At 58.5% G+C, this 25,679-nt stretch overlaps 9 protein-coding genes across 9 annotated transcripts; 4 read left to right on the top strand and 5 right to left on the bottom strand.

Moving 5' to 3' along the window:
- Positions 1-1,178: 1,178 nt before the first annotated feature.
- On the bottom strand, positions 1,179-4,154 carry DCS_07181 (ribonucleoside-diphosphate reductase large chain; the record flags this gene model as incomplete). Its single annotated transcript, XM_040804467.1, has 4 exons — positions 1,179-1,222; positions 1,292-3,782; positions 3,917-4,074; positions 4,136-4,154. 4 exons carry the CDS (start codon positions 4,152-4,154, stop codon positions 1,179-1,181), a joined length of 2,712 nt encoding a protein of 903 aa, XP_040654571.1.
- Positions 4,155-5,253: 1,099 nt separating this feature from the next.
- Positions 5,254-6,556, top strand: DCS_07180 (uncharacterized protein; the record flags this gene model as incomplete). Its single annotated transcript, XM_040804466.1, has 3 exons — positions 5,254-5,328; positions 5,394-5,571; positions 5,631-6,556. 3 exons carry the CDS (start codon positions 5,254-5,256, stop codon positions 6,554-6,556), a joined length of 1,179 nt encoding a protein of 392 aa, XP_040654570.1.
- An 88-nt stretch (positions 6,557-6,644) lies between these two features.
- Positions 6,645-8,189, bottom strand: DCS_07179 (chl4; the record flags this gene model as incomplete). Its single annotated transcript, XM_040804465.1, has 1 exon — positions 6,645-8,189. The coding sequence occupies one exon, from the start codon at positions 8,187-8,189 to the stop codon at positions 6,645-6,647; it is 1,545 nt and encodes a 514-aa protein (XP_040654569.1).
- A 1,931-nt stretch (positions 8,190-10,120) lies between these two features.
- Positions 10,121-11,481, top strand: DCS_07178 (Regulatory protein cys-3; the record flags this gene model as incomplete). The annotated part of the gene is made up of 2 exons (XM_040804464.1): positions 10,121-10,418; positions 10,928-11,481. The coding sequence occupies 2 exons, from the start codon at positions 10,121-10,123 to the stop codon at positions 11,479-11,481; spliced, it is 852 nt and encodes a 283-aa protein (XP_040654568.1).
- A 246-nt stretch (positions 11,482-11,727) lies between these two features.
- On the bottom strand, positions 11,728-12,123 carry DCS_07177 (uncharacterized protein; the record flags this gene model as incomplete). Its single annotated transcript, XM_040804463.1, has 1 exon — positions 11,728-12,123. The coding sequence occupies one exon, from the start codon at positions 12,121-12,123 to the stop codon at positions 11,728-11,730; it is 396 nt and encodes a 131-aa protein (XP_040654567.1).
- A 2,025-nt stretch (positions 12,124-14,148) lies between these two features.
- On the top strand, positions 14,149-16,071 carry DCS_07176 (Pyridoxal phosphate-dependent transferase, major domain protein; the record flags this gene model as incomplete). The annotated part of the gene is made up of 4 exons (XM_040804462.1): positions 14,149-14,988; positions 15,057-15,433; positions 15,496-15,619; positions 15,700-16,071. 4 exons carry the CDS (start codon positions 14,149-14,151, stop codon positions 16,069-16,071), a joined length of 1,713 nt encoding a protein of 570 aa, XP_040654566.1.
- A 1,435-nt stretch (positions 16,072-17,506) lies between these two features.
- DCS_07175 (uncharacterized protein) lies at positions 17,507-18,313 on the top strand (the record flags this gene model as incomplete). Its single annotated transcript, XM_040804461.1, has 1 exon — positions 17,507-18,313. One exon carries the CDS (start codon positions 17,507-17,509, stop codon positions 18,311-18,313), a length of 807 nt encoding a protein of 268 aa, XP_040654565.1.
- A 490-nt stretch (positions 18,314-18,803) lies between these two features.
- On the bottom strand, positions 18,804-21,191 carry DCS_07174 (uncharacterized protein; the record flags this gene model as incomplete). Its single annotated transcript, XM_040804460.1, has 3 exons — positions 18,804-19,258; positions 19,363-21,025; positions 21,114-21,191. 3 exons carry the CDS (start codon positions 21,189-21,191, stop codon positions 18,804-18,806), a joined length of 2,196 nt encoding a protein of 731 aa, XP_040654564.1.
- A 1,683-nt stretch (positions 21,192-22,874) lies between these two features.
- DCS_07173 (RNA splicing factor Pad-1) lies at positions 22,875-24,723 on the bottom strand (the record flags this gene model as incomplete). The annotated part of the gene is made up of 5 exons (XM_040804459.1): positions 22,875-23,133; positions 23,190-23,636; positions 23,696-24,007; positions 24,066-24,232; positions 24,289-24,723. The coding sequence occupies 5 exons, from the start codon at positions 24,721-24,723 to the stop codon at positions 22,875-22,877; spliced, it is 1,620 nt and encodes a 539-aa protein (XP_040654563.1).
- Positions 24,724-25,679: the final 956 nt, after the last annotated feature.

Genomic DNA, 25,679 nt, shown 5'->3' with positions numbered 1-25,679 from the left:
AAAAGGTCGGAAGATACCCCAATGATGATTCTTGTCGTCATGGCAGAGGGTTGTCTTGTTGTGGCCGGCAGCATGTAATTCGCTCAGGAGGCTGCGAGGCTGCTGTGTGCTGTAGGCACCAACCTTGGTGGTGGTTACAGGTGGCCACGCTCTGGCGGCCGTGTAATTACACCATCGCTGCCGTCGCTGACCGTACTCCGTAAACACCTGTGCTTTGCACCCCCTTTGGGCATCACGTCCAACCGGCCATCGCTACCTTGTCCAGAGCAGGAATCCCTTCTTGCGGCACAAGTGGCATCACGACTGTTCGCAGCGTCAAGATACGATAATGCCATTCCCATCTGTCGTCATGCCCCGACAAACGAGACGGCAACGCCGTAGTCGAGGCGAATGCGACAGCCCTCCCGATCGCTGGCCACGTGCCCGCAAGGTCCAGGATGCCCGGATGCATCGCCGTTCCTTCATCATCAGGCACCCAGTTGCCTCCTGTCATCGCCGGGAGCGGCCGTGCACATTTCGCCAACAGCATCAGTCAACCTACGATCGTGTGCATCATCGTCGCTAGACCGTCTCTGGACGCCTCTCCATCCCTCCCTCGCCGCATTGGGCCTCCTTGCTCCATCGCCGAGACGTCGTCCTGGCCGAGAGACAACAAAGAACATGTACCCTTGGCATCGCAGTCGAGTGTGAATGAAGGCACGGAGAGCACCAAGCCGCACCTCGTGACCATCGCTTCGCCCGGCCCAACCTTCCACATCCAAAGCGTTGAACAAGGTGCCTAGCCCGGCACCTTCAAGGGCTGGGGGCGGTGGGCCGACATGTCACCGGAACGCATGTCGGGGCGGCGAGGAAAGTAATCAAGTAATCAACTCCTCCGAGATTGTCGGTTAATAATGATGATGATGATGATAAATAATAATAATTCTACCGTCATGATGCAGAGCCCGAGACAAAGGAAAATGCAAGCTCGAAAGAAACAAGGAAAAAAACGATTAAATACCCGTTCCCCGCAAGTCGGAGGAACCTGTCCGCACAGGCAGACTGACTCTCATGCTGCAAGACAAAAAGACGTCACGCATGTCGCCATGCTCTGTTTTCGTCGTCACCGTTCCGGCGCACCTGCTCGTCACGATCGTCATGTACATGGGCCCGTCGGGGGCCCGGGAAGCCCCGTCTCCTCAGCCGCTGCACATGACGCAGGACTCGGGATTCTCGATACTGCCTGCGCGAAGCGGTTAGTCAAGTCACCGGCCGACGGCTCTCGCGAATCGGGCATCAAGGGTCAGCTTACAGGCCAAGACGGCTTCCGAGTAAATGTCCCGCTCGCGCTCCTCGCTCTCCTTGTCCTCGGCCTGGCCCTCGGCTTGCTTGCCGGCCTCGGCGAGCTCCTCGTCCCCGACCTTGTCGGTGGGATCCGTCGGCAGAACCTTGGGGCTGTCGCCTTCGTCGACATCGGCCTTCATCGTCGCGGGCTTGCTCGGCGATGCCATCGGCCGGGCCTTGGCGTCGCTTCCCGTGCCCGCCGGCGGCGGCGGCGTCATGCTCGGCGTCGGCATGCCGTTGCCGTCGTCCTTGGCCTGGTGGGCGCGGGGCACGGCCACGGGCGACGACATGTAGCTCGTGCCCGACGGCGCCGTTCGCTTCTTTGGCAGCCTTTCCCGGCCGACAGTGGTGTCGGCCACCTTGAGGGCCTCCTGGTCGACGGTGAACTGGATGGGCGCGGCGGCGGCTTGCGTCCGCAGGTAGTACATGCCCGTCTTGAGGCCGAGCTTCCAGCCGGCAAAGTGCATGCTCGTGATCTTGCCCATGGTCGGGTCCTTCATGTGAATGTTGAGCGACTGGGACTGGTCGATGAAGGCGCCGCGGTCGGCCGCCATCTGCACCACCTGCCGCTGCGAAATCTCCCAGACCGTCTTGTAGAGGGCCTTGATGTCGGCCGGGATGTTGGCAATGTTCTGGATCGACCCGTTCTCCGCGATGATGCGGTTCTTCATCGCGTCGGACCAGAGTCCCATGTCGACGAGGTCCTTGAGCAGCCAGGGGTTGACCACCTGAAACTCGCCGGCGAGGACGCGGCGCTGGTAGATGTTGGACGTGTACGGCTCGAAGCACTCGTTGTTGCCCAGGATCTGCGACGTGCTGGCCGTCGGCATCGGCGCGAGCAGCAGGCTGTTGCGGATGCCGTGCTCCTTGATCTCGGCGCGCAGCGTCTCCCACTCCCAATGGTCCGACGGCTTGACGTTCCACATGTCGAACTGGAGGATGCCCTCCGAGGCCGGCGATCCCTCAAAGGTCGAGTACGGGCCCTGCTCCTTGGACAGCTCGACCGACTCCGTCAGGGCCGCGTGGTAGATGGTCTCGAAGATCTGCTTGTTCAGCTCGCGCGCCTCGGGGGACTCGAAGGGCATGCGCAGCGCGAGGAAGGCGTCGGCGAGGCCCTGGACGCCGACGCCGATGGGTCGGTGGCGGAAGTTGCTGTTGCGCGCCTCCTGGACGGGGTAGTGGTTGACGTCGATGATGCGGTTGAGGTTGCGGACGACGACGCGCGTCACCTCGTGCAGCTTCTTGAAGTCGTAGCAGCCCTCGTTGTAGTCGACAAAGGCCGGCAGGGCGAGCGACGCGAGGTTGCAGACGGCCACCTCGTCGGGCGCCGAGTACTCGATGATCTCGGTGCACAGGTTGGAGCTGCGGATCGTCCCGAGGTTCTTCTGGTTGCTCTTGCGGTTGCACGCGTCCTTGTACAGCATGAAGGGGTTGCCCGTCTCCGTCTGGGCCTCGAGGATCGAGTACCAGAGCTTCTGGGCGCGGACCGTCTTGCGGCCGCGGCCCTCGCGCTCGTACTTTTCGTACAGCGCCTCGAACTCGTCGCCGTAGCAGTCGGCGAGGCCGGGGCACTCGTTGGGGCACATGAGCGTCCAGTCGCCGTTCTTCTCGACGCGCTTCATGAAGAGGTCGGGGATCCAGAGCGCGAGGAACAGGTCGCGCGCGCGCACCTCCTCCTTGCCGTGGTTCTTGCGCAGGTCGAGAAACTCAAAAACGTCGGCGTGCCACGGTTCCAGGTAGATGGCGAAGGCGCCCGGCCGCTTGTTGCCGCCCTGGTCGACGTACCGGGCCGTGTTGTTGAAGACGCGAAGCATGGGCGTGATGCCGTTGGAGGTACCGTTGGTGCCGGCAATGTAGGATCCGGTGGCGCGGATGCGGTGGATGTTGAGGCCGATGCCGCCGGCCATCTTGGAGATCATGGCGCACGTCTTGAGCGTGTCGTAGATGCCCTCGATGCTGTCGTCCTTCATGTCGACGAGGAAGCACGACGACAGCTGCGCCTGCGGCGTGCCGGCGTTGAAGAGCGTCGGCGAGGCGTGCGTGAACATCTTGCTCGACATGAGATTGTACGTCTCGATGACGCGCTCGATGTTGTCGCCCCAGATGCCGACCGACACGCGCATGATCATGTGCTGCGGTCGCTCGACGATCTTGCCGTTGAGCTTGAGGAGGTAGGATCGCTCGAGAGTCTTGAAGCCAAAGTACTGGTAGTTGAAGTCGCGGTCGTAGACGATGGCCGAGTCGAGCTCCTCCTTGTGCCTCATGACGCACTCGTACGTCTCCTGCGAGATCATGGGCGACGCCTTGTCGTTTTTGGGGTTGACGTAGTGATACAGGTCGCTGACGACCGAGGACCACTGCTTCTTCGTCTGCTTGTGAAGGTTCGAGACGGCGATGCGAGCCGCGAGGATGGCGTAGTCAGGATGCGTGACCGTCATGTACGCAGCCGTCTCGGCAGCCTGAGGCAAGCCGTCGTCAGCCGCAGCCGTGGGAGGGGCCGAGGCAGGGGAGAGGAGAGAGGGGAGAGGGGAAAGGGCAAAGGGAGAGGAGAGAGGGCGACGGGGAGGAGAGAGGGCGAGGGAGAGAAACGCACGAGATCGTCGAGCTGAATAGTCGTCACACCGCCGTAGACGCCAGAGATGACCTTTTGCGTGATGGCCACGGGATCGACATGCTCCGTGTCGAGACCGTAACACAGCCTCGAGACGCGGGCCGTGATCTTGTCGAACTGAACGCGTTCCTGACGCCCATCTGAGATGCCCGTCAGCGGATGCATTGTCCTCGCCGTCGTGGGCGAGTGGGGGATACATACCGCGCTTTCGGACAAACATGATGGCGGATCGGCGACGCGGGCCGTGACGGCGACGACGGAGAGGAGGTGATGCCGAAGCAGAGACTTGACGCGAGGATGCTCACCGCGAGTGTCGACGAGAACGCAAGCGGATGCCACGGACCAAAGCAGGGCGGTGGGAGAGCGGCCAAGTGATGATGAGGAGGACGATGATGATGTTGGACGGGATGTGTAGAATGGAAGGAAGGAGGGCGACGCGATGTCGATGGCGAAAGGACGGCTTTAAGCGAGGGAGTCGCGTGTTTGCACGCGCGACGCCACCGTTAGCGCGATAACAAATGCAGCACCGCCGCCAAAAACCCATTAAACACTGGTCGCTGGCCAGTGAGTTACAGGGGGTCAAGGGCAAGGATACGTTGCCCACTCTACGCGGTGTGTACAATGCCGTACACGTAAGCGTGGCGGATACCAGGCGTACCCGCCATGTACCGATTCACGCCCGCTGGTCTACTGTACTTGCAGCCTGGTGCGAGCAAGCACAGTTGGTTCGCAACGGGCATCATAAAAACAGCACATCTCTGTGCCCGGTACGGCACTTGGAATCTCAACATCTGTCTTTTTCTTGTCAATGTCCCATGCCATGGCAGCATGAGTTTTCTCGTTGCGCAAAGTACTGTACTTGTACTTGTGCTTGTACTTTCTCCATGGCCGTGCGTGGGAGTCGTGAACCCCGTTGGCAGATCCCTGCAAAGCACTTAAACGCCCTTGGATTGTGCAGCGCGAGGTCACGTGCTGCACCATACGGCCAGTAAATTTTCTCGACGTGCCCGTGGGGTCGACGTGATTTCTCCATAGAGTGTGCTGTCAGCCTGTCACCGCTATGCTCGGCGGCTGTACTCCGTACTCCGTACTTATTTGTACTGTAATTAATACTTACTGCATTACTTACTGCACCGTCTGTGCTGCACCGAGTACGTTGTACGCCTTGCAGACTGCAGAATCCTCAAGGCTGGGTCTGTGAAAACGGGGCGACAAGCGTTGTGAAATCCTTCATGTCCTGGCGAGGTCTGCAGCGTCTCTCATCATCTTCTCGCAGCCGTTCCGTTTCCCGCTTGAGCCTTGTTCGTTCCGCCTCCGCCATGGCCGCCGCTGTGGCTCAGCCTCGCACTGCGCCAACAGACTCAGGCTCCTCCTATTCGCCGAGATACATCGATGTGCCTTCTCCCTCTTCACCCGTCATCCGTGCGGGTTGACCCTCTGACACCCGTCCATCTTGTAGATTGGCATCAACCTCGCCGACCCGATCTTCAGGGGTCGATATCACGGCTCGCAGCGACACCCGGACGACCTTGCCGCCGTCGTCGACAGAGCTCGCCAAGTAGGATGCTCCAAGCTGATGGTGACGGGCTCGGACTTTCAGAGCATCCGTGACTCGCTGCAGCTGGCGAAAGACTACCGTGAGTTCCCTGGATCGGTCCTCTGTCCTTTGGCGTCCTCGCTCACGACTCGCCATCAGCCGGTACCATCTTTGCTACGGCCGGCATCCACCCTTGCTCCTCTGCCATATTCAGCTCCGAAGAGGACGTACGCGAGAATGGGCATGTCGATGCCGAACCAGTTCCGGACCATCACCTCCCCGACGCCGACAAGTCGGCCGACATCCTCGCGCAGCTGACCGACTTGGTGGCCCAGGCGAGGAAGTCTGGGCAGAAGCACCTTGTCGCCATGGGCGAGTTTGGTCTCGACTACGACCGGCTTCACTACTGCAACAAGCTCGTTCAACGGCATTCGTTCGAGGCACAGCTGGCAGTGGCCGCCGCAATGACACCCCAGCTACCGCTGTTTCTGCACTCCAGGGCCGCTCACACCGACTTTGTCGCTCTGCTCAAGGCCGCGTTTGGAGACGGCCTCGAGAGGCTGGAGAAAGGTGGTGTCGTGCACAGCTTCACCGGCACAGCCGAAGAGATGCGCGAGTTGATGGACCTCGGCCTCCACATTGGCATCAATGGGTGCAGCTTCAAGACGGCGGAGAATTGCAAAGTCGTCGAGGAGATTCGCCTCGACCGGATCATGCTCGAGACGGATGGCCCGTGGTGCGAAGTGCGACCCAGCCACGAGGGTTGGAAGCATCTGATCGAGGCGAAGACGGTACCGGAACCGGCCGGGAAGGAGACGGCCGACGAGGCCGAGGCGAAGCCGAAGCCGAAGCAGACGCAGAGCAAGAAAAATCAGAAAAAGATACCGGAGGTGCCTGATCGGTTCAAGGTGGTCAAGAAGGAGAAGTGGGAAGAAGGCGCCATGGTCAAGGGGCGCAACGAGCCATGCAACATTGAGCGCGTGGCCAAGGTCGTGGCTGGAATAAAGGGCATCAGCGTCGAAGAAGTCTGCGAGGCGGCCTGGAACAACACTGTCAAGGTGTTTGGGCTGGGAGCGGAAAGCTGAGAGGGCGAATCGTGTCGTCGCGGGGTATCATTGAATGGGACTGGAAACGCTCAAGAACCAGGTCCGTAGACGAAGAAAAGAAAACAGGTCATAGCCCCGACCCCTTGTACCCTCTTATTCGACCGTGCCTTACCACACCACTTGTGACCCCATCCTCGCCGGTCATCCACCCGGGCATGCGCGCGCCATCGACGATGCCCGCCTCGACGAGCTGCCGGATGCCTGCAAAGACGTGAGGTCCTTGAAAGGCAAGTCGAACGGTGGGAGTCCACAGGGAGGCATCGTCGTCATCGCCGTCACCATCGGCATCGACGCGCGCTTGCTTCAGAAAAGCCTCGACCTTGCTGCGCCTTCGGTCCACGGCTTTGTCCTCGTCCCGGCCACGTTCCGCTTCTTCGTCGGAAGGCTGATCTTGATGCGCGCTCGAGGCCGGGAAAGGATCTTGCATCAGGATTTCGAGCCTCTCGACGCCTTTGCCGTCGTCGACAAGGGCCGAACCGCCGAATCGAGCTTGCGCAGCCAACCTTGCCCGCTTGATGGCGCGATCAGGCCCCGGTTGCGATCTTTCCCTCGCTCGACTCGTGCCGGTCCACGGCTTTCCGCGCAAGGGCGGTAATGATAGGGTAGGGTCCAGAGGAGAATTTTCGGCCTTTTCGTTTGCGTATATGCTCCAGCCGCCAGCCGACGCATTGCTGCGGCCCGAACCCCTTTTCTCCAACAGCGCATCCAGGTTCTTGCTGGTGAGGTTGGTGGACTTGACGGCAAAACGCTCCCTCGGGCGCGAGAGCGCTTTGGGAACGCCGTTGACGATGATACTGTGCAAGCTTTTGGATTCCCCGGTGCCTCGGGAGCCGGTGGCTTGCGATTTGGTCATGTAGAGCGAGGGCGAGCCGTCGGGGAATGCCAGGAAGATTGTGCGAGAGCTGCTGAAATTGGTGGCCGTTCCGGAACTGTCCACGGTCGACAGGGTCAGCGTTGTGTTGTAGGGAGAGTCTATGACGAATATTCGGAGAAACAGGACAGGAAACTGCTTGGGTCGATGGAAGTGATAATGCGCCTTGACGTCGGGAAGCACCTGCTGCTGCAGATTTCGGATAAACGTGGAGGGATGAAAGCGTGGTATCGTCAAGCTCGTGCTGTCAACGCGGGGCGCTTCCTCGTTGGCATCCTTGGATGGAGTTTTGAGGGGCAAGATCTTGTACGCCGTCCATTTCTGCGACGCAGGATGCTCCTCGAGATGGGCAAAGTCGGCCATGGCAAGCTGAAACAAGGTCACGCCGTGACGCCAATCGCCTTCCAAGATACGAGCTACGACATCGCGCTTCAAGCTCTTTTGTTGCTGGAGGTCTCCGTAGAGAGCCCTGAGTTCGTCGAGAGACCGGCACGGCGGATAGAGATCATCTGCATCATCCTGGTCCTGGTCTGGGGCGGCCTCGTCTCGGTCCCCCCGCCGTCGGCGAGCAAGATAGGGAGTCGCATTGGCCACTACGCCCTCATCAAGCCATTCGAGAGCAAGAGAGAGTAGCGATTCGCGCGTGAGTCGACTGAAAGATTTGATGACGGCCGGGTTGGATGGTTCGACGGGCAGTGATGACGGCAGTTTGGCTTTGGTCGGAATGGAGAGGCGGGCCATCGCAGCGTCCGGATACAAGAGGAGGATAGGATAGAATTCACCGGCGGGCCAGAATGGTCCATCAAAGGTTCATCGACAGGCTACGCGGTGCCAAAATGCAATGGCATGTCGGGTGGCCAGCAGATGCGAGTTTACAGTACGTATGCGCCTGACTACCGCCCTTGTCCGTGGAGACTTGCAGCTTCCTGTTCGACGAGACGCGACGATGGCAACGGAGCGCGATGGTCAATCTGACTAAGCAATCATTCCCCGTGACATGGCATGTGACCTTCCATACGATAAGAGAGTTTACAGTACGGAGTACTTATTGATAGTGCGTGATTATTTGCCAGAGAGCTTGCACACCAACTACGGAGTACAAGTCGGGACACTCCGTACAGTAATACTCCATACTCGTATTCTGTAAACTACTGCCACTCATACGAACGCACGCGGACTAGTAAGGTCCGCGGCGCACCGAACGGCCGAGGAACGGAGCAATCCAGGCAGCAGCAAATTTTGAATGGAGTCGAGTTCACCGGTTGCCTGTAGGGAGGACCTTGCGCTCTCGCAATGCACAGTAATGCTGCAGTACTTACTTGTACAGTACCTGCGCTCCCAAAAGCACCACAAGCGTGCTGTTTCTCATAACTTTGCGCACCAAAATGGTCAACTAATGAGCTAGCGATTGTTTCCGGCCGATGGAACCCAATCACTGGGAAGAAGCACTTGGTCCTGCTGCTCCAGCTGAATTCTGGTAATAATCGTGGTTGACCTCCACGAACGGAGGGAGGCAACATTGACGAGACAATACCTGCTAGGTGTGCTTGTACTGTACATGTACACATATGTACTTGTAGGATAATCACTGTAAGGAAGTGTCCTCGTATTGATTGTACTGTACAGTAGGTAAGGTACTGTACAGTGTACTGTACCTAAATATTGCAGTATTAGTTAAGTGCCTAGTACTTACTCCGTACGGAGTATTACTCCGTCCAAGCACTGAAGTGTACATGTAAGTACTACAGTACACGTGCTGGGCGGACTTGCGGAGTAACGTCACACTGTAATTAATCAGTAATCAGTCTTCCGATCAACAGCGTGGACAGCCACATTATACAAAGTACTTGCACTGGCGCAGAACACATGTAAGAAATACATGTACGGAGTACGGAGTACTTACTGTACAAGCACTCCAACACATGCGCCTTGTCATCCATGAGATTGTACTTGTACATGTACAGTACATGTTCTTGTGCGACATTCGTCTGGACATGGATGTACTGTACATGTTGTGTTGGCTGGCTACTTGTACATGTACTTGGTACATGTACTGTTCGAAACAGTCTTTGGCACATGCTAATGCGTCCGTCCTCGTAACTGTGCATGACGATAAGGAATCGTGCCATCTGACTGGCTGCACGTCGCCCTCCGCCGCCCAACGGGGGTGTAAAATGGGTATCAGGGTTCCACGCTCCTGATTGCTAAGCAAATCAACCCCACCAGCGGCGCACGAACGGCAGCGCTCTCCGCTACCCCTCGGCGGCGGCTGACTCGGCCTGGCAAAACTCGAGGACCCCATCAAATCACCCACCCACCTGTCGCCGGTAACGCGCGCAATCCTGCCTCATCCACACCCACGACCAGCCTTCTTCGTCGTTGCAACGCGATACCCTCAGCAGTGGATAGATCGCCTTTTCGCCCTGTCACCGAAATCGACCTGTGTATACTCTCGACGACGTGGATAACCGGGCCACCTCTTGACAGCCTCGAAGCCGTCGTGGTCGTCACCGTCACCGACGCACCCTCATCCGCTCAACATTTTTGCGCCGGCAGTCGTCCAACGACAGCATTTCCTCGGCACGAATAGGCGTCGAAGCGCCCCTCGATCTCCGGTACGACGGCGGAGAGAATCACGCTGCCGGTTCCATTCCTCAACGACTGCTGCCGCAATGTCGACGTTCAACGGCCGGCACGGTCCAAACGTGTCGCAGTATCTGCGGGACCTCAACACCATCAACCCCCAGGACGCGGTCCGGGAGGAGACGTTCACCATGGAGGACGATCTCGCCCTCTTCACGAACACGCAATTCTTCGACTTTGATTCCGGCCAAAACTTGGACTTTCAGGCCCAGCCGGTCAAGGCCGACACCAAGTCGGTCGCTCGGCACAACTCCAGCACAGCCGACGATGTGACGACGGCATCGCCATCCGTCATGGGAGACATTTCGAACCTCGACTTCATGTCTGGTGAGTCGATACATTTTCTTGTCCGATCGGCCGTCTTTTTCGTCCCAGTCTACTTCCCGTTGTCCACCGTCCGATAGGCCCCCATTCTCCCCTGACCGCTTCCTTTTTAACTTTCTCCTCGATCCCTCGTGGGGTCGAGAAATTCTTGCCGTTCCCCCTCAGTCTGCGGATGAAGATGGTTCGCCTTCCTCCACCGCTCGGCTTGCCCCCGCCTTGCCTGCCTCGCTGGGTTGCGATCTCGTTCCCTTCTATCTGGCAGCGGCAGTGCCGCTTGCAGATCTCACATTGGCCTGCACTGACGGTGGTGTGGGGCCCTCACACCACTTGGATGGGCTGACAAATGACAACGCGATGTCGCAATTCCTCGTGATTGTCGGCGCCCATGTGCCTTGGCAGGACGTCACCCCCGCTATTCCGCTTGACGCGGGGACTCGCAGACCGCCAGCCATTTTTTGGGAGACATGGTCGTGACAATGCAATTGCCGAGCTGTCTTGCTGACGCATTGCAGGCGACTTTAGCTTTTCTGATTTCAGCGGCGGCGCGTTTGCGGCACCATCCTTGAACTCGTTCGCGGATGGTGCCCAGGCCTTTCAGCCGTTGCAACCCATCCAGCAGCAACAGCAGCAGCAGCAGTCTCAGTTCCGGCAAGGCAGCGGCCAGCCAGGGGACAAGCAAAAGTCGGATTCCGCGGCCGGGATATCTCCCATTCCCATGGCGAGCCAGCAGCTGAACTTTGAAGATGCATCTCGCGCCGCGGCGGAAGACGACAAGCGGAGACGGAACACGGCGGCGAGCGCCCGGTTCCGCATCAAGAAGAAGCAGCGTGAGCAGGCGCTCGAGAAGTCGGCCAAGGAAATGACGGACAAGATCACGTCTCTCGAAAACAAGGTGTCTCAGCTGGAGACGGAGAACAAGTGGTTGAAGAACCTTCTCGTGGAGAAGAACGAGGGTGGCGACGACATCACGGCACTCTGGAGGGAGTTTACCAAGCACGCGAGCACAAAGACCAAGGCTGCACCTGCCAGCTCATCCGCCGCCGAATTCATCAAGACGGAAGGGTGACGGGAGGCCGGGCTGCTGTCGATGACGAAGCTATCCGACTCGGGGCACATTGGGTGATGGAGCGCTGCTCCGGCGGCGTTGTTTGCTTTCGAGCGTCTTTGTGTCCGTTGTAAAAAAAATTGATGAAAGGCAACGCAACGCGATACACGTGTGATGGAAACATTAGAGAGAGAGCCTTATCCGGCTTGGAGAGAGCCTTTTCCGGCTTGGGCGGCCGAGCATCGTCCTAGGTTTTATACTGCTCAATTATTGACCGTTTGATTCTCCTTCGACCGACGTGCCGTGCGACCGTTGCCTCAGAGCGGCGAGACGGGCTTGGTTTCGCTTGCCGAGGACCCGAAGCGTGTTTTCCTTTTCGACGTCGCTCATCTCGGGCCAGTTGGAGATTCTGGACATGGTGCCGTCCTGGTTGACGACCAAGGGGCCGAGGGCGTCGAGCTTGACGGTAGTACCGGCCCCGCTGACGTCCAACGTCGGAATTGCGTCGCCTTGGCCCGGGGCAGGGAGGCCACGGTCGGGAGCAGGTGCGGCGGAGTCCGGCTGGTTCTCGGTTGCTTGCTGGCTTCGCCGGGGTTGCGTGCCTTGCGCCAACGAGCTGGGGCCGGCGCTGGAGGAGGTGGAACGGTCGCCCGAGGCAGGCATGGCGACGAAGCGACGGCCAAGGCGCGACGGCCAAGGACAGGACACGGAGTAGCCTGCGCTGGACAGACTGAGGATGCTGCGCGGCAGTCGTGACATGCTATGCTATGCAGGCAGATGCGACGACGGGTGTTGCATGCGTCGCTTGGGGGGGAGGGGGGGTGACAAAGCGATGGTGTGGTACTTTGATGCAAGAATGACTTCTTGGTCTCCATCGTGACTTTTTTTTCCCGCTGACGTTTGCCGTGTTAACATGTCTTTGTTGGTACTAGGTACAAGTACATGTACCGTACCTACAAGGAAGTACTGTAAGTACTGAAGTACAGTACGTTATACAAACCATCACCCAGTAAGTACAGAGTACTCTATACTTGTACTTCGTACTCCGTACAACACTGTAAGTATTAGCCAAGTTCTAGGTACTATTAACCTACTAAAATAGCAATACTTGGGCAAGGAGCATCCTCCACCGAAACAGTGGCAGTCGGGGTCCCAGCATGCATGCACAGAGGATGTCGCACCCAACTTGGCCACACAACTGGGCGCCGCACCGAGAGTTGGAGCACAGCATAGAGCACATTCACTGTACCTTAGTTAGTACTTACCACAAGCATGTTAGTACCTACAGCATGTTGCGACAGAGTACTTACTGCACCCGAGCGCCATGCTTGTGCTACCATCAGTGCTGCCAAGCACCGCAGCAACAGAACTTCCCTTGGTGCCCCCTTACAGTGCATCCCATCCTCCCTCGAAGGGTGGCCCTGAAGCCCTGGAGTGGCACCGATTTTGCGGCGAGACAGGCTTATCGACAACGAACGAGTGAAGCTGCCATCATGCACAAAGGCTTACGTATCTGGCCAGTGACCGATGGAGAAAAGAGTACGAGACCGGCAAGATTCGAGAGGCGCACGGGTGACGTTGCTATCCCTGCGCTGGCTGCACCGTCAAGCTGCTTACTTATCCAGAGGCGCATGAGAGAGCCTGCCGTTGCTGTGGATCCTAGTCATCGGCAAGCCCAGTCATGATCTCATCTGACGAACCTCTCCGATGCCCATCCATTGATCAAGCCGTTTCGAAGCGTAAACAAAACATGACAGCGCCTTCCACAGCGGCCGATCGATTACCCGCTCGTTGATATTGCTTTCGGGAGCCTCGGTCGACATGTTGGCGGAGTGGCCTGCCAAAGGTGCTGTTTGTGCCAGTCGTCCTATTCGTGGCCGCCGTGCCGACTTTGCCGTCGTCGCGTCTGACAGGCAGACGACAGGAGGCTGCGACCGTCACAGCCGACTGGTGAAACAGAAGAGGAGTCGAATCAGACCAGCGCAGCAAAAAGATGGTGTCGTGTTGGAGGTTCGGGTAGGGCGACGTGGTTCCTACCGCATGATCGACGCTTATCCCCGTTATTCAAGCCACGACATTGGCTGCCCGCACCATGCTGCATGAAGTGAACAACCGAGTGCCATCGTACGCATTGTACATGCACGATGAAGGTATGCAGTATCCATTACATACCAGGGTTCCATTTCGTTACGGAGGGATGGACGAGCACGAGACCGATTCTGCAGCAGTACGGTTGACTGATGGGATTGGAAGCAAAAGATGGCGCAAATCAAATTACCAGCAAGTGCCTTCCATACTGTCAAGTACCAAGCATGTACGTGAGATGGATGGATGTAAGAGGCAGGCTACCAACCTGTTGACGCGGGCTCGATGCCGGATGCCTTTCAGGCTGAAAGCCAGTGCTCGCTCGTAGCTGCAGGTGCAGGTCAAAGTTGGTGGGTAATATAAGTAAGTAGGACGGCCCAAGCCGCCCAAAAACGGAGCAGCACCACCCAAGTAGTATTAATAATTCATACGCTACCCTTGGGAACGGCAGTCGGTCTGGCAAGGCTATCGCCAAGTCGCCACTTCGACTTCCGACTTCCTCCTCCGCCTCTCAATTCTGTTTCCCTTCATCTTTGCTGCCACGTTGAGAATCGTTTCCTCCTCCTCCCTGCTTGTTGGTTCCGTTCGAGCAGTCCCATCACAATGTTTGGCGGACGCAAGTTTTCCATCAACCGCCATACCGGCTGTCCCAAGCCGATGCTGCGACGCTTCAGCAACGTCGAGCCTTCTGCCAACGGTGAGTCCTCTATCTTCTCGACGTCCGAGTCGACGGCCCTCCTCTGCAGCGCGGGGCTCACTTCTTGGCCGAGTCGGCACCGTGGCCCCTCCCTGGCTCCCTCCTTGTCTCTGCTTCCCCTCCCCCCCTCCCCTCCTCCCCCCGCACCGCATGTCACAACCCCTCCAGCTCGAGCGGCACGGCCGAGACACGACGCTGCCGATAAAGACGCCGTCCACATCCCGGCACGGCCCCAGGCGAGGCACGAAGCTGACGCAGCCTTGGATGCAGAGATCCAGTCCAAGATTCATCGCCAGTTCCGAAATGCCCACGAAGGCCACATGCCCCACGCGGGCCTCGATGCGAGCCGATCATCGACGGGCGTCGTCTGGTGCACCGAGCGTGCGTCCGAGTACGGCTTCCTCAACGAGCCCGACAGCTGGGCGAACCTGGGCCAGGGTGCGCCCGAGGTCGAGGACGACATCGAGGGCTGCTTCAAGCGACCCGACTCCATCTCCATCTCCCTGGCGGCGCGCGAGTACGCGCCGACGGCCGGCATCCGACCGCTGCGGGAGGCCGTCGCCAAGCTCTACAACGAGATGCACCGGAAGGGAAAGGATAGCCTGTACACGTGGGAGAACGTGGCCATCGTGCCCGGCGGCCGTGCCGGGCTGATCCGCATCGCCGCCGTCCTCGGCAACGCCTATCTGAGCTTCTTCCTGCCCGACTACACGGCGTACAACGAGATGCTGAGTCTCTTCAAGAACGTCGGTGCCCCCTCCCGACCGGCGAGGCGAGCGCCCGCGGCGCCACCGCTGCTGACCTTGCTCCGCAGTTTGCCGCCATTCCCGTGCCGCTTTCCGAGGAGGACGGCTACCACATTCACCCCGACAAGATCGCCGAGGAAATCGCGCGAGGCACGTCGGTGATCCTGACGTCCAACCCGCGGAACCCGACGGGTCGCGTCGTCGCCAACCCCGAGCTCGCCGAGATCCAGGACATTTGCCGTGGCCGAGCGACCTTTATCAGCGACGAGTTCTACTCGGGCTACAACTACACGAGCAACTGCGACGGCACCACCATCTCGGCGGCCGAGAATGTCGACGACGTCGACGAGGACGACGTTCTCATCATCGACGGCCTCACCAAGCGCTTCCGCCTGCCCGGCTGGAGGATCGCCTGGATCCTCGGGCCCAAGGAGTACATCAGCGCGTGCGTATCCCCGTCCACGACGCCTGCCGGTCGTGCCTTGGTGCCGAGCTGACGGGCTGCAGCATCGGCTCCTGCGGAAGCTACCTCGACGGCGGTGCCTCGCACGCCTTCCAGGAGGCCTCGATCCCCATGCTCGACCCGACACTTGTGCAGACGGAGATGGTTCATCTGCAACGCCACTTCAGGGTAGGTTGATGCACCCGATGCCATGGCTGCCTCTCGACATTGTCCACGCCAGGCCGGCTGACCCCGTCGTCGCGACGCAGGACAAGCGTGATTACGTGGTGCGCCGTCTGCGCGAGATGGGCTTCGTCATCAAATACGTGCCAGACTCGACATTTTACCTGTACGTCACCGGCATGCCACGTTCTCTCCGCGGCGGCACCGAACTGACGCTCGACAGCTGGCTCAACCTCGAGGGTCTACCCGACGCCATCGCCGACGGCCTCAACTTTTTCCAGGCTTGCCTGGAAGAAAAGGTGATTGTCGTGCCGGGCATCTTCTTCGACCTCAATCCCTCGCGCCGCCGTGATCTGTTCGACAGCCCTTGCCACCACTTTGTGCGCTTCTCGTACGGTCCGAGAATGGACGTTCTGCGCATGGGACTCGACGGCATCGAGCGCGTCGTCAACAAGTAGGCCTCACCCCCCCGCCGGGTTGAACGTCGAACCATGGATGGCTGACACGCATCATAAGGCACAAGAGAACGGACTAGAGCGACCGATGTTGCGCCGAGCCGCCGAGTGCGATCGGGGGAGGGGGGCTGCATCCCCGGCTCAGAGCCTCGCGTAGCAGTCGGCAGAAAAGAGAGTGGAAACATTTGCATCACATCGGACGGCGGAGAAGGGATGGCAAAGGCAGATCTGCCCCTCCCTTCTCCGCCGTACTTGAACTCGCTGTGAGGGGCGGTGCTGCGCATGACAGCCTCGTTCCCACCTGAACGAAGCAGCTGCTCAAATATGACTCGCTTGAGGGGTGGATTGCTGCATGTGCATAGACTAGAAGTGAATGGTTTCAAGTTGTAGGTAATCGTGCGCTCCAACAATACTATCATGGGATGCCCAACTTGCCGCCGCCCCTTGTGCGAGGTGTTTGATGCCGTGTGCAAGTCAGCCGCTGTGATTGCCTTGCGGTGGCGAAGAGTTGGGTTGTGGGTTACGAGACGAGGACGGTGCAAGGGTACGGGCGACTGTCGAAACAAACGAGTCCATGTGATGTCGCGACCTGTGGGGTGGGCGTCTTGCGGTGCCCATCGTGGCTGAGCGATCCGGTGGCGGTGCAAACCCAGATCGGAAATTCTGCCTCGCAACCTGTGGCGGTGAATCATGGATGCCACTTCGGAGCCTCCTCCTCCCCTCTGTTCATGGACGGGTGGTGAACGGAAGGAAGCATGACTTGATAGGCTGGGCGGCTAGAAAAAATCCAAATTATATAAAGAACCGCGGGGCGTACAAAGGATCGATCGGATCCATCCTCTGAGTTCTCCTTGTACGAGCGAACAGAGAATCGACCACCTTGATCCGCACGACGAGTATCACTCGCATATCCGGTGAAAGCTCGCAAAGTCGGCAGCATATTATTCCCTTGTACCTTCTCGTCAGGTAGACGCGCCTGCCTTCTTTTCACACCCACATTTTGCTCCTGCCGAGCTCGGTCAAGTCGTCCATCGCTGCTTCCTTCTCTCTCTGTCTCAAACACCTACCCTCTCCTGCCACTTCACGCACTTCTCCTCCTCGCCGACACTCACCTCCTCATCCTTCTCCGGAGCAAACAAGCCAACGTCGTCCCTCGTACGAGGTTGCCTCGTCGGCGAGCCCAAATATGGATAAACTGTTCAGTCGAGCAAAGAAATTGTCGTGCCGGCGTTCCGCTGCTTCGGGCGTCAAGCAGAGCCCGGAGGGCAGCCTTCGGCAATCTACGTCAAACCCCTACGGGCCACAATATTCAACGACTCCAGAGCAGCCAAAATGTAATTCCCATCTTGAACTTGCAGCCGCTAGGTGGTAACTGACTGATGTTGCTGTAGCAGGGATGGCCCCCAACGGGACGGACGCCCTCCCGACTTACACCACAATGCCTTCGGACGCTGCCCCGCCAGCCTACTCGGCCGCACCCGCTGCGTCCATGTACACGCCAGAGAACATGGTGCGGGACGACGACGCGTACTATTTCCTGTTCTTGTTCGACACCATCTTTCTCATCGATGATTCCTCGTCCATGCTCGGCCCTAGGTGGCGCGAGGTCCAGGCCGCCCTGCAGCAGATCACACCCGTCTGTACCAGTCACGACGACGACGGCGTCGACCTGTACTTCATGAACCACCAGTCCCAAAACTCCTCCCTGAGCAAAGCAAGCTCCGGGTATTACGGCCTGACGGATCCTGCCGCCGTCGACGATTTGTTCAGGGCCGTTCGGCCGTGCGGCCCGACGCCGACGCGAAGCAGGATCGAGCACATCCTAGAGCCCTACTTTGATATCCTCGCCCGCGCAGAAGATGTCCAGGATGTCAAGCCGCTGAACCTGATAGTCATCACCGATGGCATGCCCGGGCCCGCACGATCATCCGGGAACCCTCACCTTCCCGAGCCCGCCATCGTCGGCTATGCACGGAGGCTCGACGAGCTGGGCGCTCCCGACTACCAAGTTGGCATCCAGTTTATCCAGGTTGGCGACGACCCACTTGCTACCCTCAGCCTTCAGGAGCTCGACGACGGGCTTTCTCAAAAGCACGGCGTCAGGGACATGGTGGACACGCTGAAATACGGTGATGGTAACTACAAGACGCTGACGGCCGACGAGATCCTCAAGGCTGTTCTCGGTGGCGTCAACAAGCGGCTGGACAACCAGAGGGCCAGGTCTGGCGTCAGTACTATGCGTTGAGCAAGTGTAGTCGAGCTGGCATGGAAATTTCCGTTTCTTGTGATGGACGACAAGTTTCGCACAGGTTGAGGACATGTTTTCTCCTTTTCCATCCGCCCTTTTTGGAAGAGTAGAGGTAGCCGTAGCTCTTACAGGTACAATTCTTCTCTTGGTGTTGTAGTTTTGAACTGATTACTACTAGCCCGTGATAGATTGCCCTTGCCTGCAAGCTATCAGACAACGCACCCCAGGCTTTTCCTGCCAGTCGTAAATTCATCGATCTCTGCATGATGCTGTGGAAGAAAAGAAGCCCGCAACCCCCCCCTCTCCGCTTTTTCCTGCCGTCCGTCTCCCACACGTGTGGGAGAAAAACCACAACAGCCTGGAGGGAACAAGAATTCCACTCCCGCAAGTTCTGAGCGTGGCCGAGAACCAGAACATTGTTCCTGAGAGTAAAGAGAGTGGAGGGGGGCGAGGGGGAGCGTGGGCACCCAGGGACACCCAGGGGCACCTACTGCATGCAGAAAACGTCGGCCAGGGCCACCGAGTGGGCCGAGATGCTGCCCCCGGTATCGTTGCGGCAGGTGATGACCGGGGTGGTGACGAGGGCAACGCGCCAGTGCTTCGCCTGGAGCTCGGCGGGGTCGAGAGGAGGCCATATGGGAAGCATGGACTGGGCGGAGAAGCGAGCGCCGATGTCGGGAAATCGAAAGTCAAAGGTGAGGCGGGAGGCCAGGATGCGCGACGAAAGGTCCCAGGCGGCGTCGGCGACGTGAGAGAGCGCCCGGAAGGCGTCGTGGGGGTTCGCGTGCTTGTTCATGAGCGGCTGAGCCGTCGTCTGCAGCGCGCGAGCGATATCATCCGTCTTGGACTTGTGCCAGAGCGTACCCTGCTCGTTGCGGAGGATGTGACTGATGATGGCGGCTTGCTGGTTCAGCAGCGGCTGACGCGCCGCCGACGATTGGGCTGGAGAGACCAGACGGTCAGCCATCCATTGAAACAAAAGGCAGCCGCCATGCGGAGGAGAGGCGACGTTGGGGAGGTGGGAAGTGGGCGTGGAAGAAACGCACCTTGAGCAGCGTCAAGCTCGCGCTCCAGGTCGGCCAGCTCGTAGGTGGACTTGGCGTCGGAGCCTATCCAGGCACCGGGAACCCAGACGCGGTTGACGACGTAGTCGATGATGAGGCGCGTCACGACGCACGCCTTGGAGTTTTCGTTGCGCAGGTGGAAGTCGAGGTAGGAGGCCGCCTCCGACTCGCTCAGGGGGTGGTAGGTGGCGAGCAGAACGGGCCAGAGGCTCGTGTTGCTGATGTGCAGCACCATTCCTTGCTCCGGGTCCATGGCAAACCGCTCGACAAAGGAGCGGATGGTGCCGTAAAATTCCATGACATGCTCGTTCCACGCGCCGATGACGCGCTCCGTCAAGTGGATGGGTGGGCCGGTGAAGACGTTGCGCGGGACGACGGCCATGGACGCGCCGCCGTACTCGACGCCTCCGGTCGGCGGCCCGTCGGGAAACCGGCCGAAGCGTCCGTGTCGTCCGGCCGAGGTCGGCGTCGATGGATAGTAAGATGGTCTGTGGGCGAAGGCGCTGCCGACTCTGCTGGCATGGTGTCCGCCATCCTGAGGCGCCCCAAAGCCAGATCCAGGCTGGTGAAAGTCCGGCCGGTAACGAGGCAGAGGCTGGAAACCGCCACTCGGCTTGCGGGCCGTCGGACCAAATGCCGCTCCAAATGCCGAACTGCCGTGGTTGGCGGCGCCGTTGCCGTTGCCGTTGCCAGGCCCGCTCGGAGGCACCCGGTGACCCCAACCGCTCTGGAAACGGCGCTCATGCGCAAAGGCCGACGGAGCACGCGGCGGTCCGGCCTGGAGGGGACCAAACTTGGGCGGTGCCACGCTGGCCGCCCGTTGCAGGGGTTGAAAACTTGAGACGGCATGGTCCCGGACGGTAGATGGCACAACCGGTCGGGCCGTCATCGCGTCGTCCATCTCCTCCGTGCCTCGCCTCTCCTCCAATTCATCCTCCTCCTCTTCTTCTTCCTCCCCTTCCTCCTCCTCCTCTACCGCTGGAGTCAACCTGTACCCTTGCGCCTGTCGTGGCCTGGCCAGAAGCGGACTTGACTCCGTAAGAGGGGCACCTTCTTGAAACTGCTCGGCCTGGGGGTTGGACTGCTCCATTTGCTGTTGGGGATCAGTGTCCAGCCCGCAGAGCGACAGCGTGACCTTATCGATTCTTCGGTTAGCACGCGGTGATCCGGTAGAGAAGCGGATGGCCGGATCGCGAACCTCAACGAGGTCGCTGTCCTCGGCAACGTCCGCTGCCTTGTGCTTCTCCAGCATGCCCCGGAGCGTGCCGATCTCTTTCTCGAGCGATTCGAGCCTGCCGGACGCAATCTTGCTCTCGGCCATCGCCTTGTCGGCCTTCTCCTTCTCCGCCACCACCTCGGCGCTGAGGCTCTTGATTGTTTGCGCCTGCTCGTCAACCTTGGCACTGACAAAGTTGGCCTGGATGCTCATCCGGGCGAGTGCCCTGTCTGTGTCCTCCTGGTCAAGGCCGACATTCATCAACGCCTGTACGAGCTGTGCCGTCTCCTGGCTGATTGTCTGGCCTACTTCCTGAAGTTGCAACACCAGCGCGTTGGTTTCGGTGGCCGACAAACCTGCCACGCTGCGAATGGCATGCTGAACGTTCACCAGCATCTCCTGCGCATGTCGTGCCTTGTCGAACGCAGGCTGTGAGCATCATTCCGCCCAGTTAATCACGAGAAACTCACACAGCCAGGCTAGAACTGTACTCGGTGGGGAAAGCGGCAGAACTCACATGGTTGTGCGCCATTTGCTTGAGCTTGTCGGCGCGGGCCGCTCCCGCGAGAGGAGCGGACAAGTCAGCCGACATCATACCGAACTTTGACGATCCCCGTGAACGCTAAGAATCAAAGGCGTGTGATTGTTGTCGTTGAGACAAATGACGAGTTCTCGCTCCTAATGCAGGACTTCTCGCTCCTAGTGTGGGAGCAGCGCGTTGTCGTCAATCAACCCTCTGGAGACGGAATCAGCATCGGACAAAAGAAGCTCGGGCAGATAGTTGGGACAAAATACAGGACTCGCAAGGCAGAGGATTCGCAAGGCAGCAAACGTCCACGTTGCTTGACGGAATTCAGCGGCCGTTCGGACAATTACCGGTCCTTTGCAATACGACGACGATATTCGGTTCTGCTCCTCTTCGAGCGGAAGCCTGCGTTCGACACAAAATGAAGCGTAAATCAAGTAAGTGATCGAGAAGAGATAAAGCTGAACGAGGCGGATAAATGTGAAGCGATACGATGGTCAACGAGAGGTTTCCCGCAGCTCAGGCCGTTGCCGTGACATGAAGGACGCAGGATGGAGAGGAGCAGTGAATGAAAAAGCATGCTGCGACGAGGGGTAGGGGGTTCAAGATTTACGAGCCGCTGGCAGAGCGTGTACATGCCATACAGCTGCGGTCCCCCGATCCGTGGCAAGGTGGGAAATTGAAAGATTGAAGTTGCCACTCGCAGCGTGTGCAGTTCATTGCGGCACCTCACTCAACTTCAACTACGGGTTTCCCTGGAAACAGCACTCTGAATGAGCAGCAGCGCGTAGCTGGGCGGAGCTGGAAGCCAACTTACTTACCCAGATCCTGATGAACGCGAACTGGTTCTCTAAGCGAGAGGGCGGAAACACCATCATGAACCTCGGTCGTCCGAAGGCACCAGCCATGTGATGAACAATGAGTTCCACAACTAGACAGCCGACGAGCTTGGTTTCGGAGATGCTGTTCTTTCGCAACCTGCTTGAGGCGTTGGCTCACCAATGTCATCTGCCCAGAGTGAATGCATGCCCACGCGTCTTGCCTCGCCCGTCCCGAGATGCACATGATGAAGCTGTTCCACCGCCCTCCGAGGTGAGTTCGTACCGAGTACAGGCCACATTCAAACATTTGCAAACCACAACATGACGAATCACTCGTAACATCGAGTTCAATAAAGTAAACTTGGGAGTTCACACAAGGGGAAAGGGGGACTAGCCTACATGCTCTTGCACTAACTACCCTGGTGAGAAAACATTTCCTTCCTTCATGACCAATAGAAGACGCGACGTTTCCTATGAAATCGCGACATCAGTGTGGAGATATGTGCGGCCTAATCGCATTTACCCGATCTGGCCGTCGCCAGCTAGAATGATGTTCCCGCAAGCTCCTTCTTGGGCGAGGGATTTGTGATACAGTACTTGGTGTTGGTGCGCCAAGGGGCGGTCCAGTGCGCGAGGCCTGGCCTAATAGTAGTTCAGCTGACGGGGACAATGAAGTCGGGGCATCTGAGAGCAAGGTTTAGTCTCCATCAGGTCTTGGATGGCAGCGAGCTGGCAGGTAAGATTCGGACCAACGATACGCGCACAAAAGGCAAGCGAGTGGCCAACAAGCATGGGCAATGTCCAGGCGTGCTGGAGGAAATGGGTGGCATTAGCTGAAGAGTCCCGAATCGCGCATCGTGTGGTGCCACAAACCTGAGGGAACCTAGATAGAACCATCAACGCAGTCTCCAAGTCAATCAAGCTTGCCACGTTAGAGAGCTCGGGAACGAGTGAAGAGGCTGCTGTAGACGGCATCAACAACCGGAGACGCGTTGATCATGCGGCCACCAAAGTAACGACCGTTGAGACCTTTGATGGCGTTCTCTCCGCCCTGCACCTGGGCGAACTTGAGATAGACGTCGCCCTTGGTATTAGGATCGACTTCGACGTGCACAACGGTGCCGTACCTCTTCTCGCATTCCGTCTTGACATCCATTGCGAGTTCGTCGGCCCAATCCTCACCCTCTTCCCTATCGACAGGCGTTAGCATCCGACTCGTGAGCTCGGGGAAAGTCCATCAGCTTACTCATCGGGGTCAAACATGTTGCGCAGGAGGATGCAGCGGCTGGCGACGTTGACGCTGACGGGCAATGGCTTCGTCTCGGCACGTGGCTTGATAGCCTGCGCAGCGTCTCTGCCATCGGTTGTGTCTTCGGTCCTGGCAAGTTTTCTCATCAACGCATCGCGACTGTAGTTATTGAAATTCACACCGGCCACGTCCGAGTCATCCAGCGCGCTACCGCCACCGTTTCTGTCGTCGCGCGCTCCGGCTCGGTCAAAGGCCGATGCCGGGCCGCGGCCGCCGGCACCTGAAAAGGCAGATCCTTGGAAGTTCCCATTAGGGCCGTGGAGCCTAGAGTTGGCGTCGTTGCCTGACCGGTCGTTGCCTAATCCGACACGGATGGGACGTCCGGCAAGCTCGAAGCCATTCATCTTCTCGAGCGCCTCTCGGGCATTTTCAGCTTCCTTGTACCTGTTGCGTGGCGTTAGAGATGACGGTTCGTCGAATCAGCGAGACGCGTGAGCACTTACTGGACAAAGCCGAAGCCCTTGCTGCGCTTGTTCTCGTCCATCTGCAGCTGAGCAAAGTCAAGCTCGCCGAAAGGCTCGAAGACGGCCTCGAGATCTTCCTGGGTGACATTGAAGTGAATGTTGCCGATGTAGAGACGGTGAAATGGGGCAGAGTTGGAGTTCCCACCACCCGACTCGTCGGCCTTTTTGACCTGCCGGTTTTTCTCCGCCTCGGTAACTCGAACGATGATGGGGATGCCCTCCAGAGGACGGCCGGTGAGCTGGAGAGCCTTCTGAACGGCCTCCTCGTCCTTGAACTCGACGTAGCCAACGCTTAGGGCTTGTTAGCACGGGCAACGACATTGCCGACCCGATGAGTGAATAAGCTTACCCTTTTGACCGGCCGCTAACGCGATCTTTCACGATTTGTGCTTCGTTTACAGGTCCGGCATTCTGCTCGAAAAAGGCCTTGAGCTTATCGGTCCGAAGTCGATTGGCCAGCTGTTGGACAAAGACGGTGCGGCGATCCCGCTCATCCTCGTTCGGTGGCGTGCCCGACTGGCGATCCCTGGCCCGGCCATGCTCGTGAGAGCGACGGTCGTGCCGGTCATTACGGTCGTGACGGTCATGCCGATCGTGACGGTCATGCCGGTCATGCCGGTCATGACGGTCGTGCCGGTCGTGCCGGTCGTGCCGGTCGTGCCGGTCGTGCCGGTCGTGACGGTCGTGACGGTCGTGCCGGTCGTGACGGTCGTGCCGGTCGTGACGGTCTCGTCCTCGACGGTCGCGGTCATCGCGAGCATGGTGCCGGCGGGGGGAGTGAGAGCGCGAGCGCGAGCGTGAGCGGTCGGCGCGATAGTAATCACCGTCCCTGTGATGCCTATTGTGTTCACGACGACTGTCGCGACTTCCACGTGCTCCGACACGGCTGCTGTTGCTGCCAGAATCACTACGAGGGGGATCATCTCGGCGACTGCCATGGTGGCGATCACGAGCGTCATCCCGCGTCCGGCTGGATCCACGGCGTGAATCTCTGTTTCTATCTCCATCTTTGTGGCTGGACTGGGGCCGTTCGTGCCTCTGAGACTTCTTGTCGTTGGCCTGCTTCTCGGTGGCCTCGAGCAAGGCCTCGACGTCTAGACTCGTCATGGCCGGCTTGCACGCTGCGATGGCCTGTGCTGATGTTAATAATAGTGTTCTAGGGTCGGCTTTAAAAACCTCTGACGGCTCGTCTGTGTGGGTTATCTGCAGAAGTGAAAGATGACGACGGAGGATATCGAAAATGGTGTGAGGGCGGACGATGGAATATTAGACGATGGTTACGTTGAGAAATTGATCCAGCTGGTAGGCTGACTGAGCGAAAACGGGGGTGGGGGTCTACCGCGACCATTGACTGGTGGCCCGTATTCCAGACCAAATCACGTGAATCCTGTTCCTTGATGATCGAAAACCCCGCAAGTGCATGTGTCCATAAGTACTAAAGTACTTGCAGCATTACGGAGTACTGTGGTCATATCTCCCGATTGACCCGCAAAGCTATTATTCACTAATAATTACTCCGCACTCCGTACTCCGTACTTACTGTACTTATTCCGCACTTGGACGGACCAAAGGCCGAAAACGACAATCAATAAACCTCTGTGGCAACAAATCAGGTACAACTTGTGGTCTCGCATCTCAGCCACCTCTTGGTATTTTATCTGTTTCGTGCAAATAATATAGCGCCGATCCGGTGCGAATAATGAGGGGAGGGGAAAAAACGAAAAGGAGGCCAAAACTGGAGGGAACAGTTGACATATCAATTAACTGGACAGCAAGTCTCTCGAATCATAATGATGTGATGTATGTAGTGCCTCTCTCTTGGTGCAATGACGACTTGGGTCAGTTCAGCCTCCCGCGCCATCATCAGAGAGTACCAGGAGGGGCTACATGCACACACAATCTCAAGCGTTGTATGCCTCCTTCTGGTGACATTATTATTATCGTATTATTATTAATCTTATCG

This window comes from Drechmeria coniospora, chromosome 03 (genome assembly GCF_001625195.1).
Source record: "Drechmeria coniospora strain ARSEF 6962 chromosome 03, whole genome shotgun sequence".
NCBI lineage: Eukaryota > Fungi > Ascomycota > Sordariomycetes > Hypocreales > Ophiocordycipitaceae > Drechmeria > Drechmeria coniospora.
The sequence above is the reverse complement of the archived record's forward strand: the minus strand, read 5'-3'. Positions and strand labels throughout refer to the sequence as shown.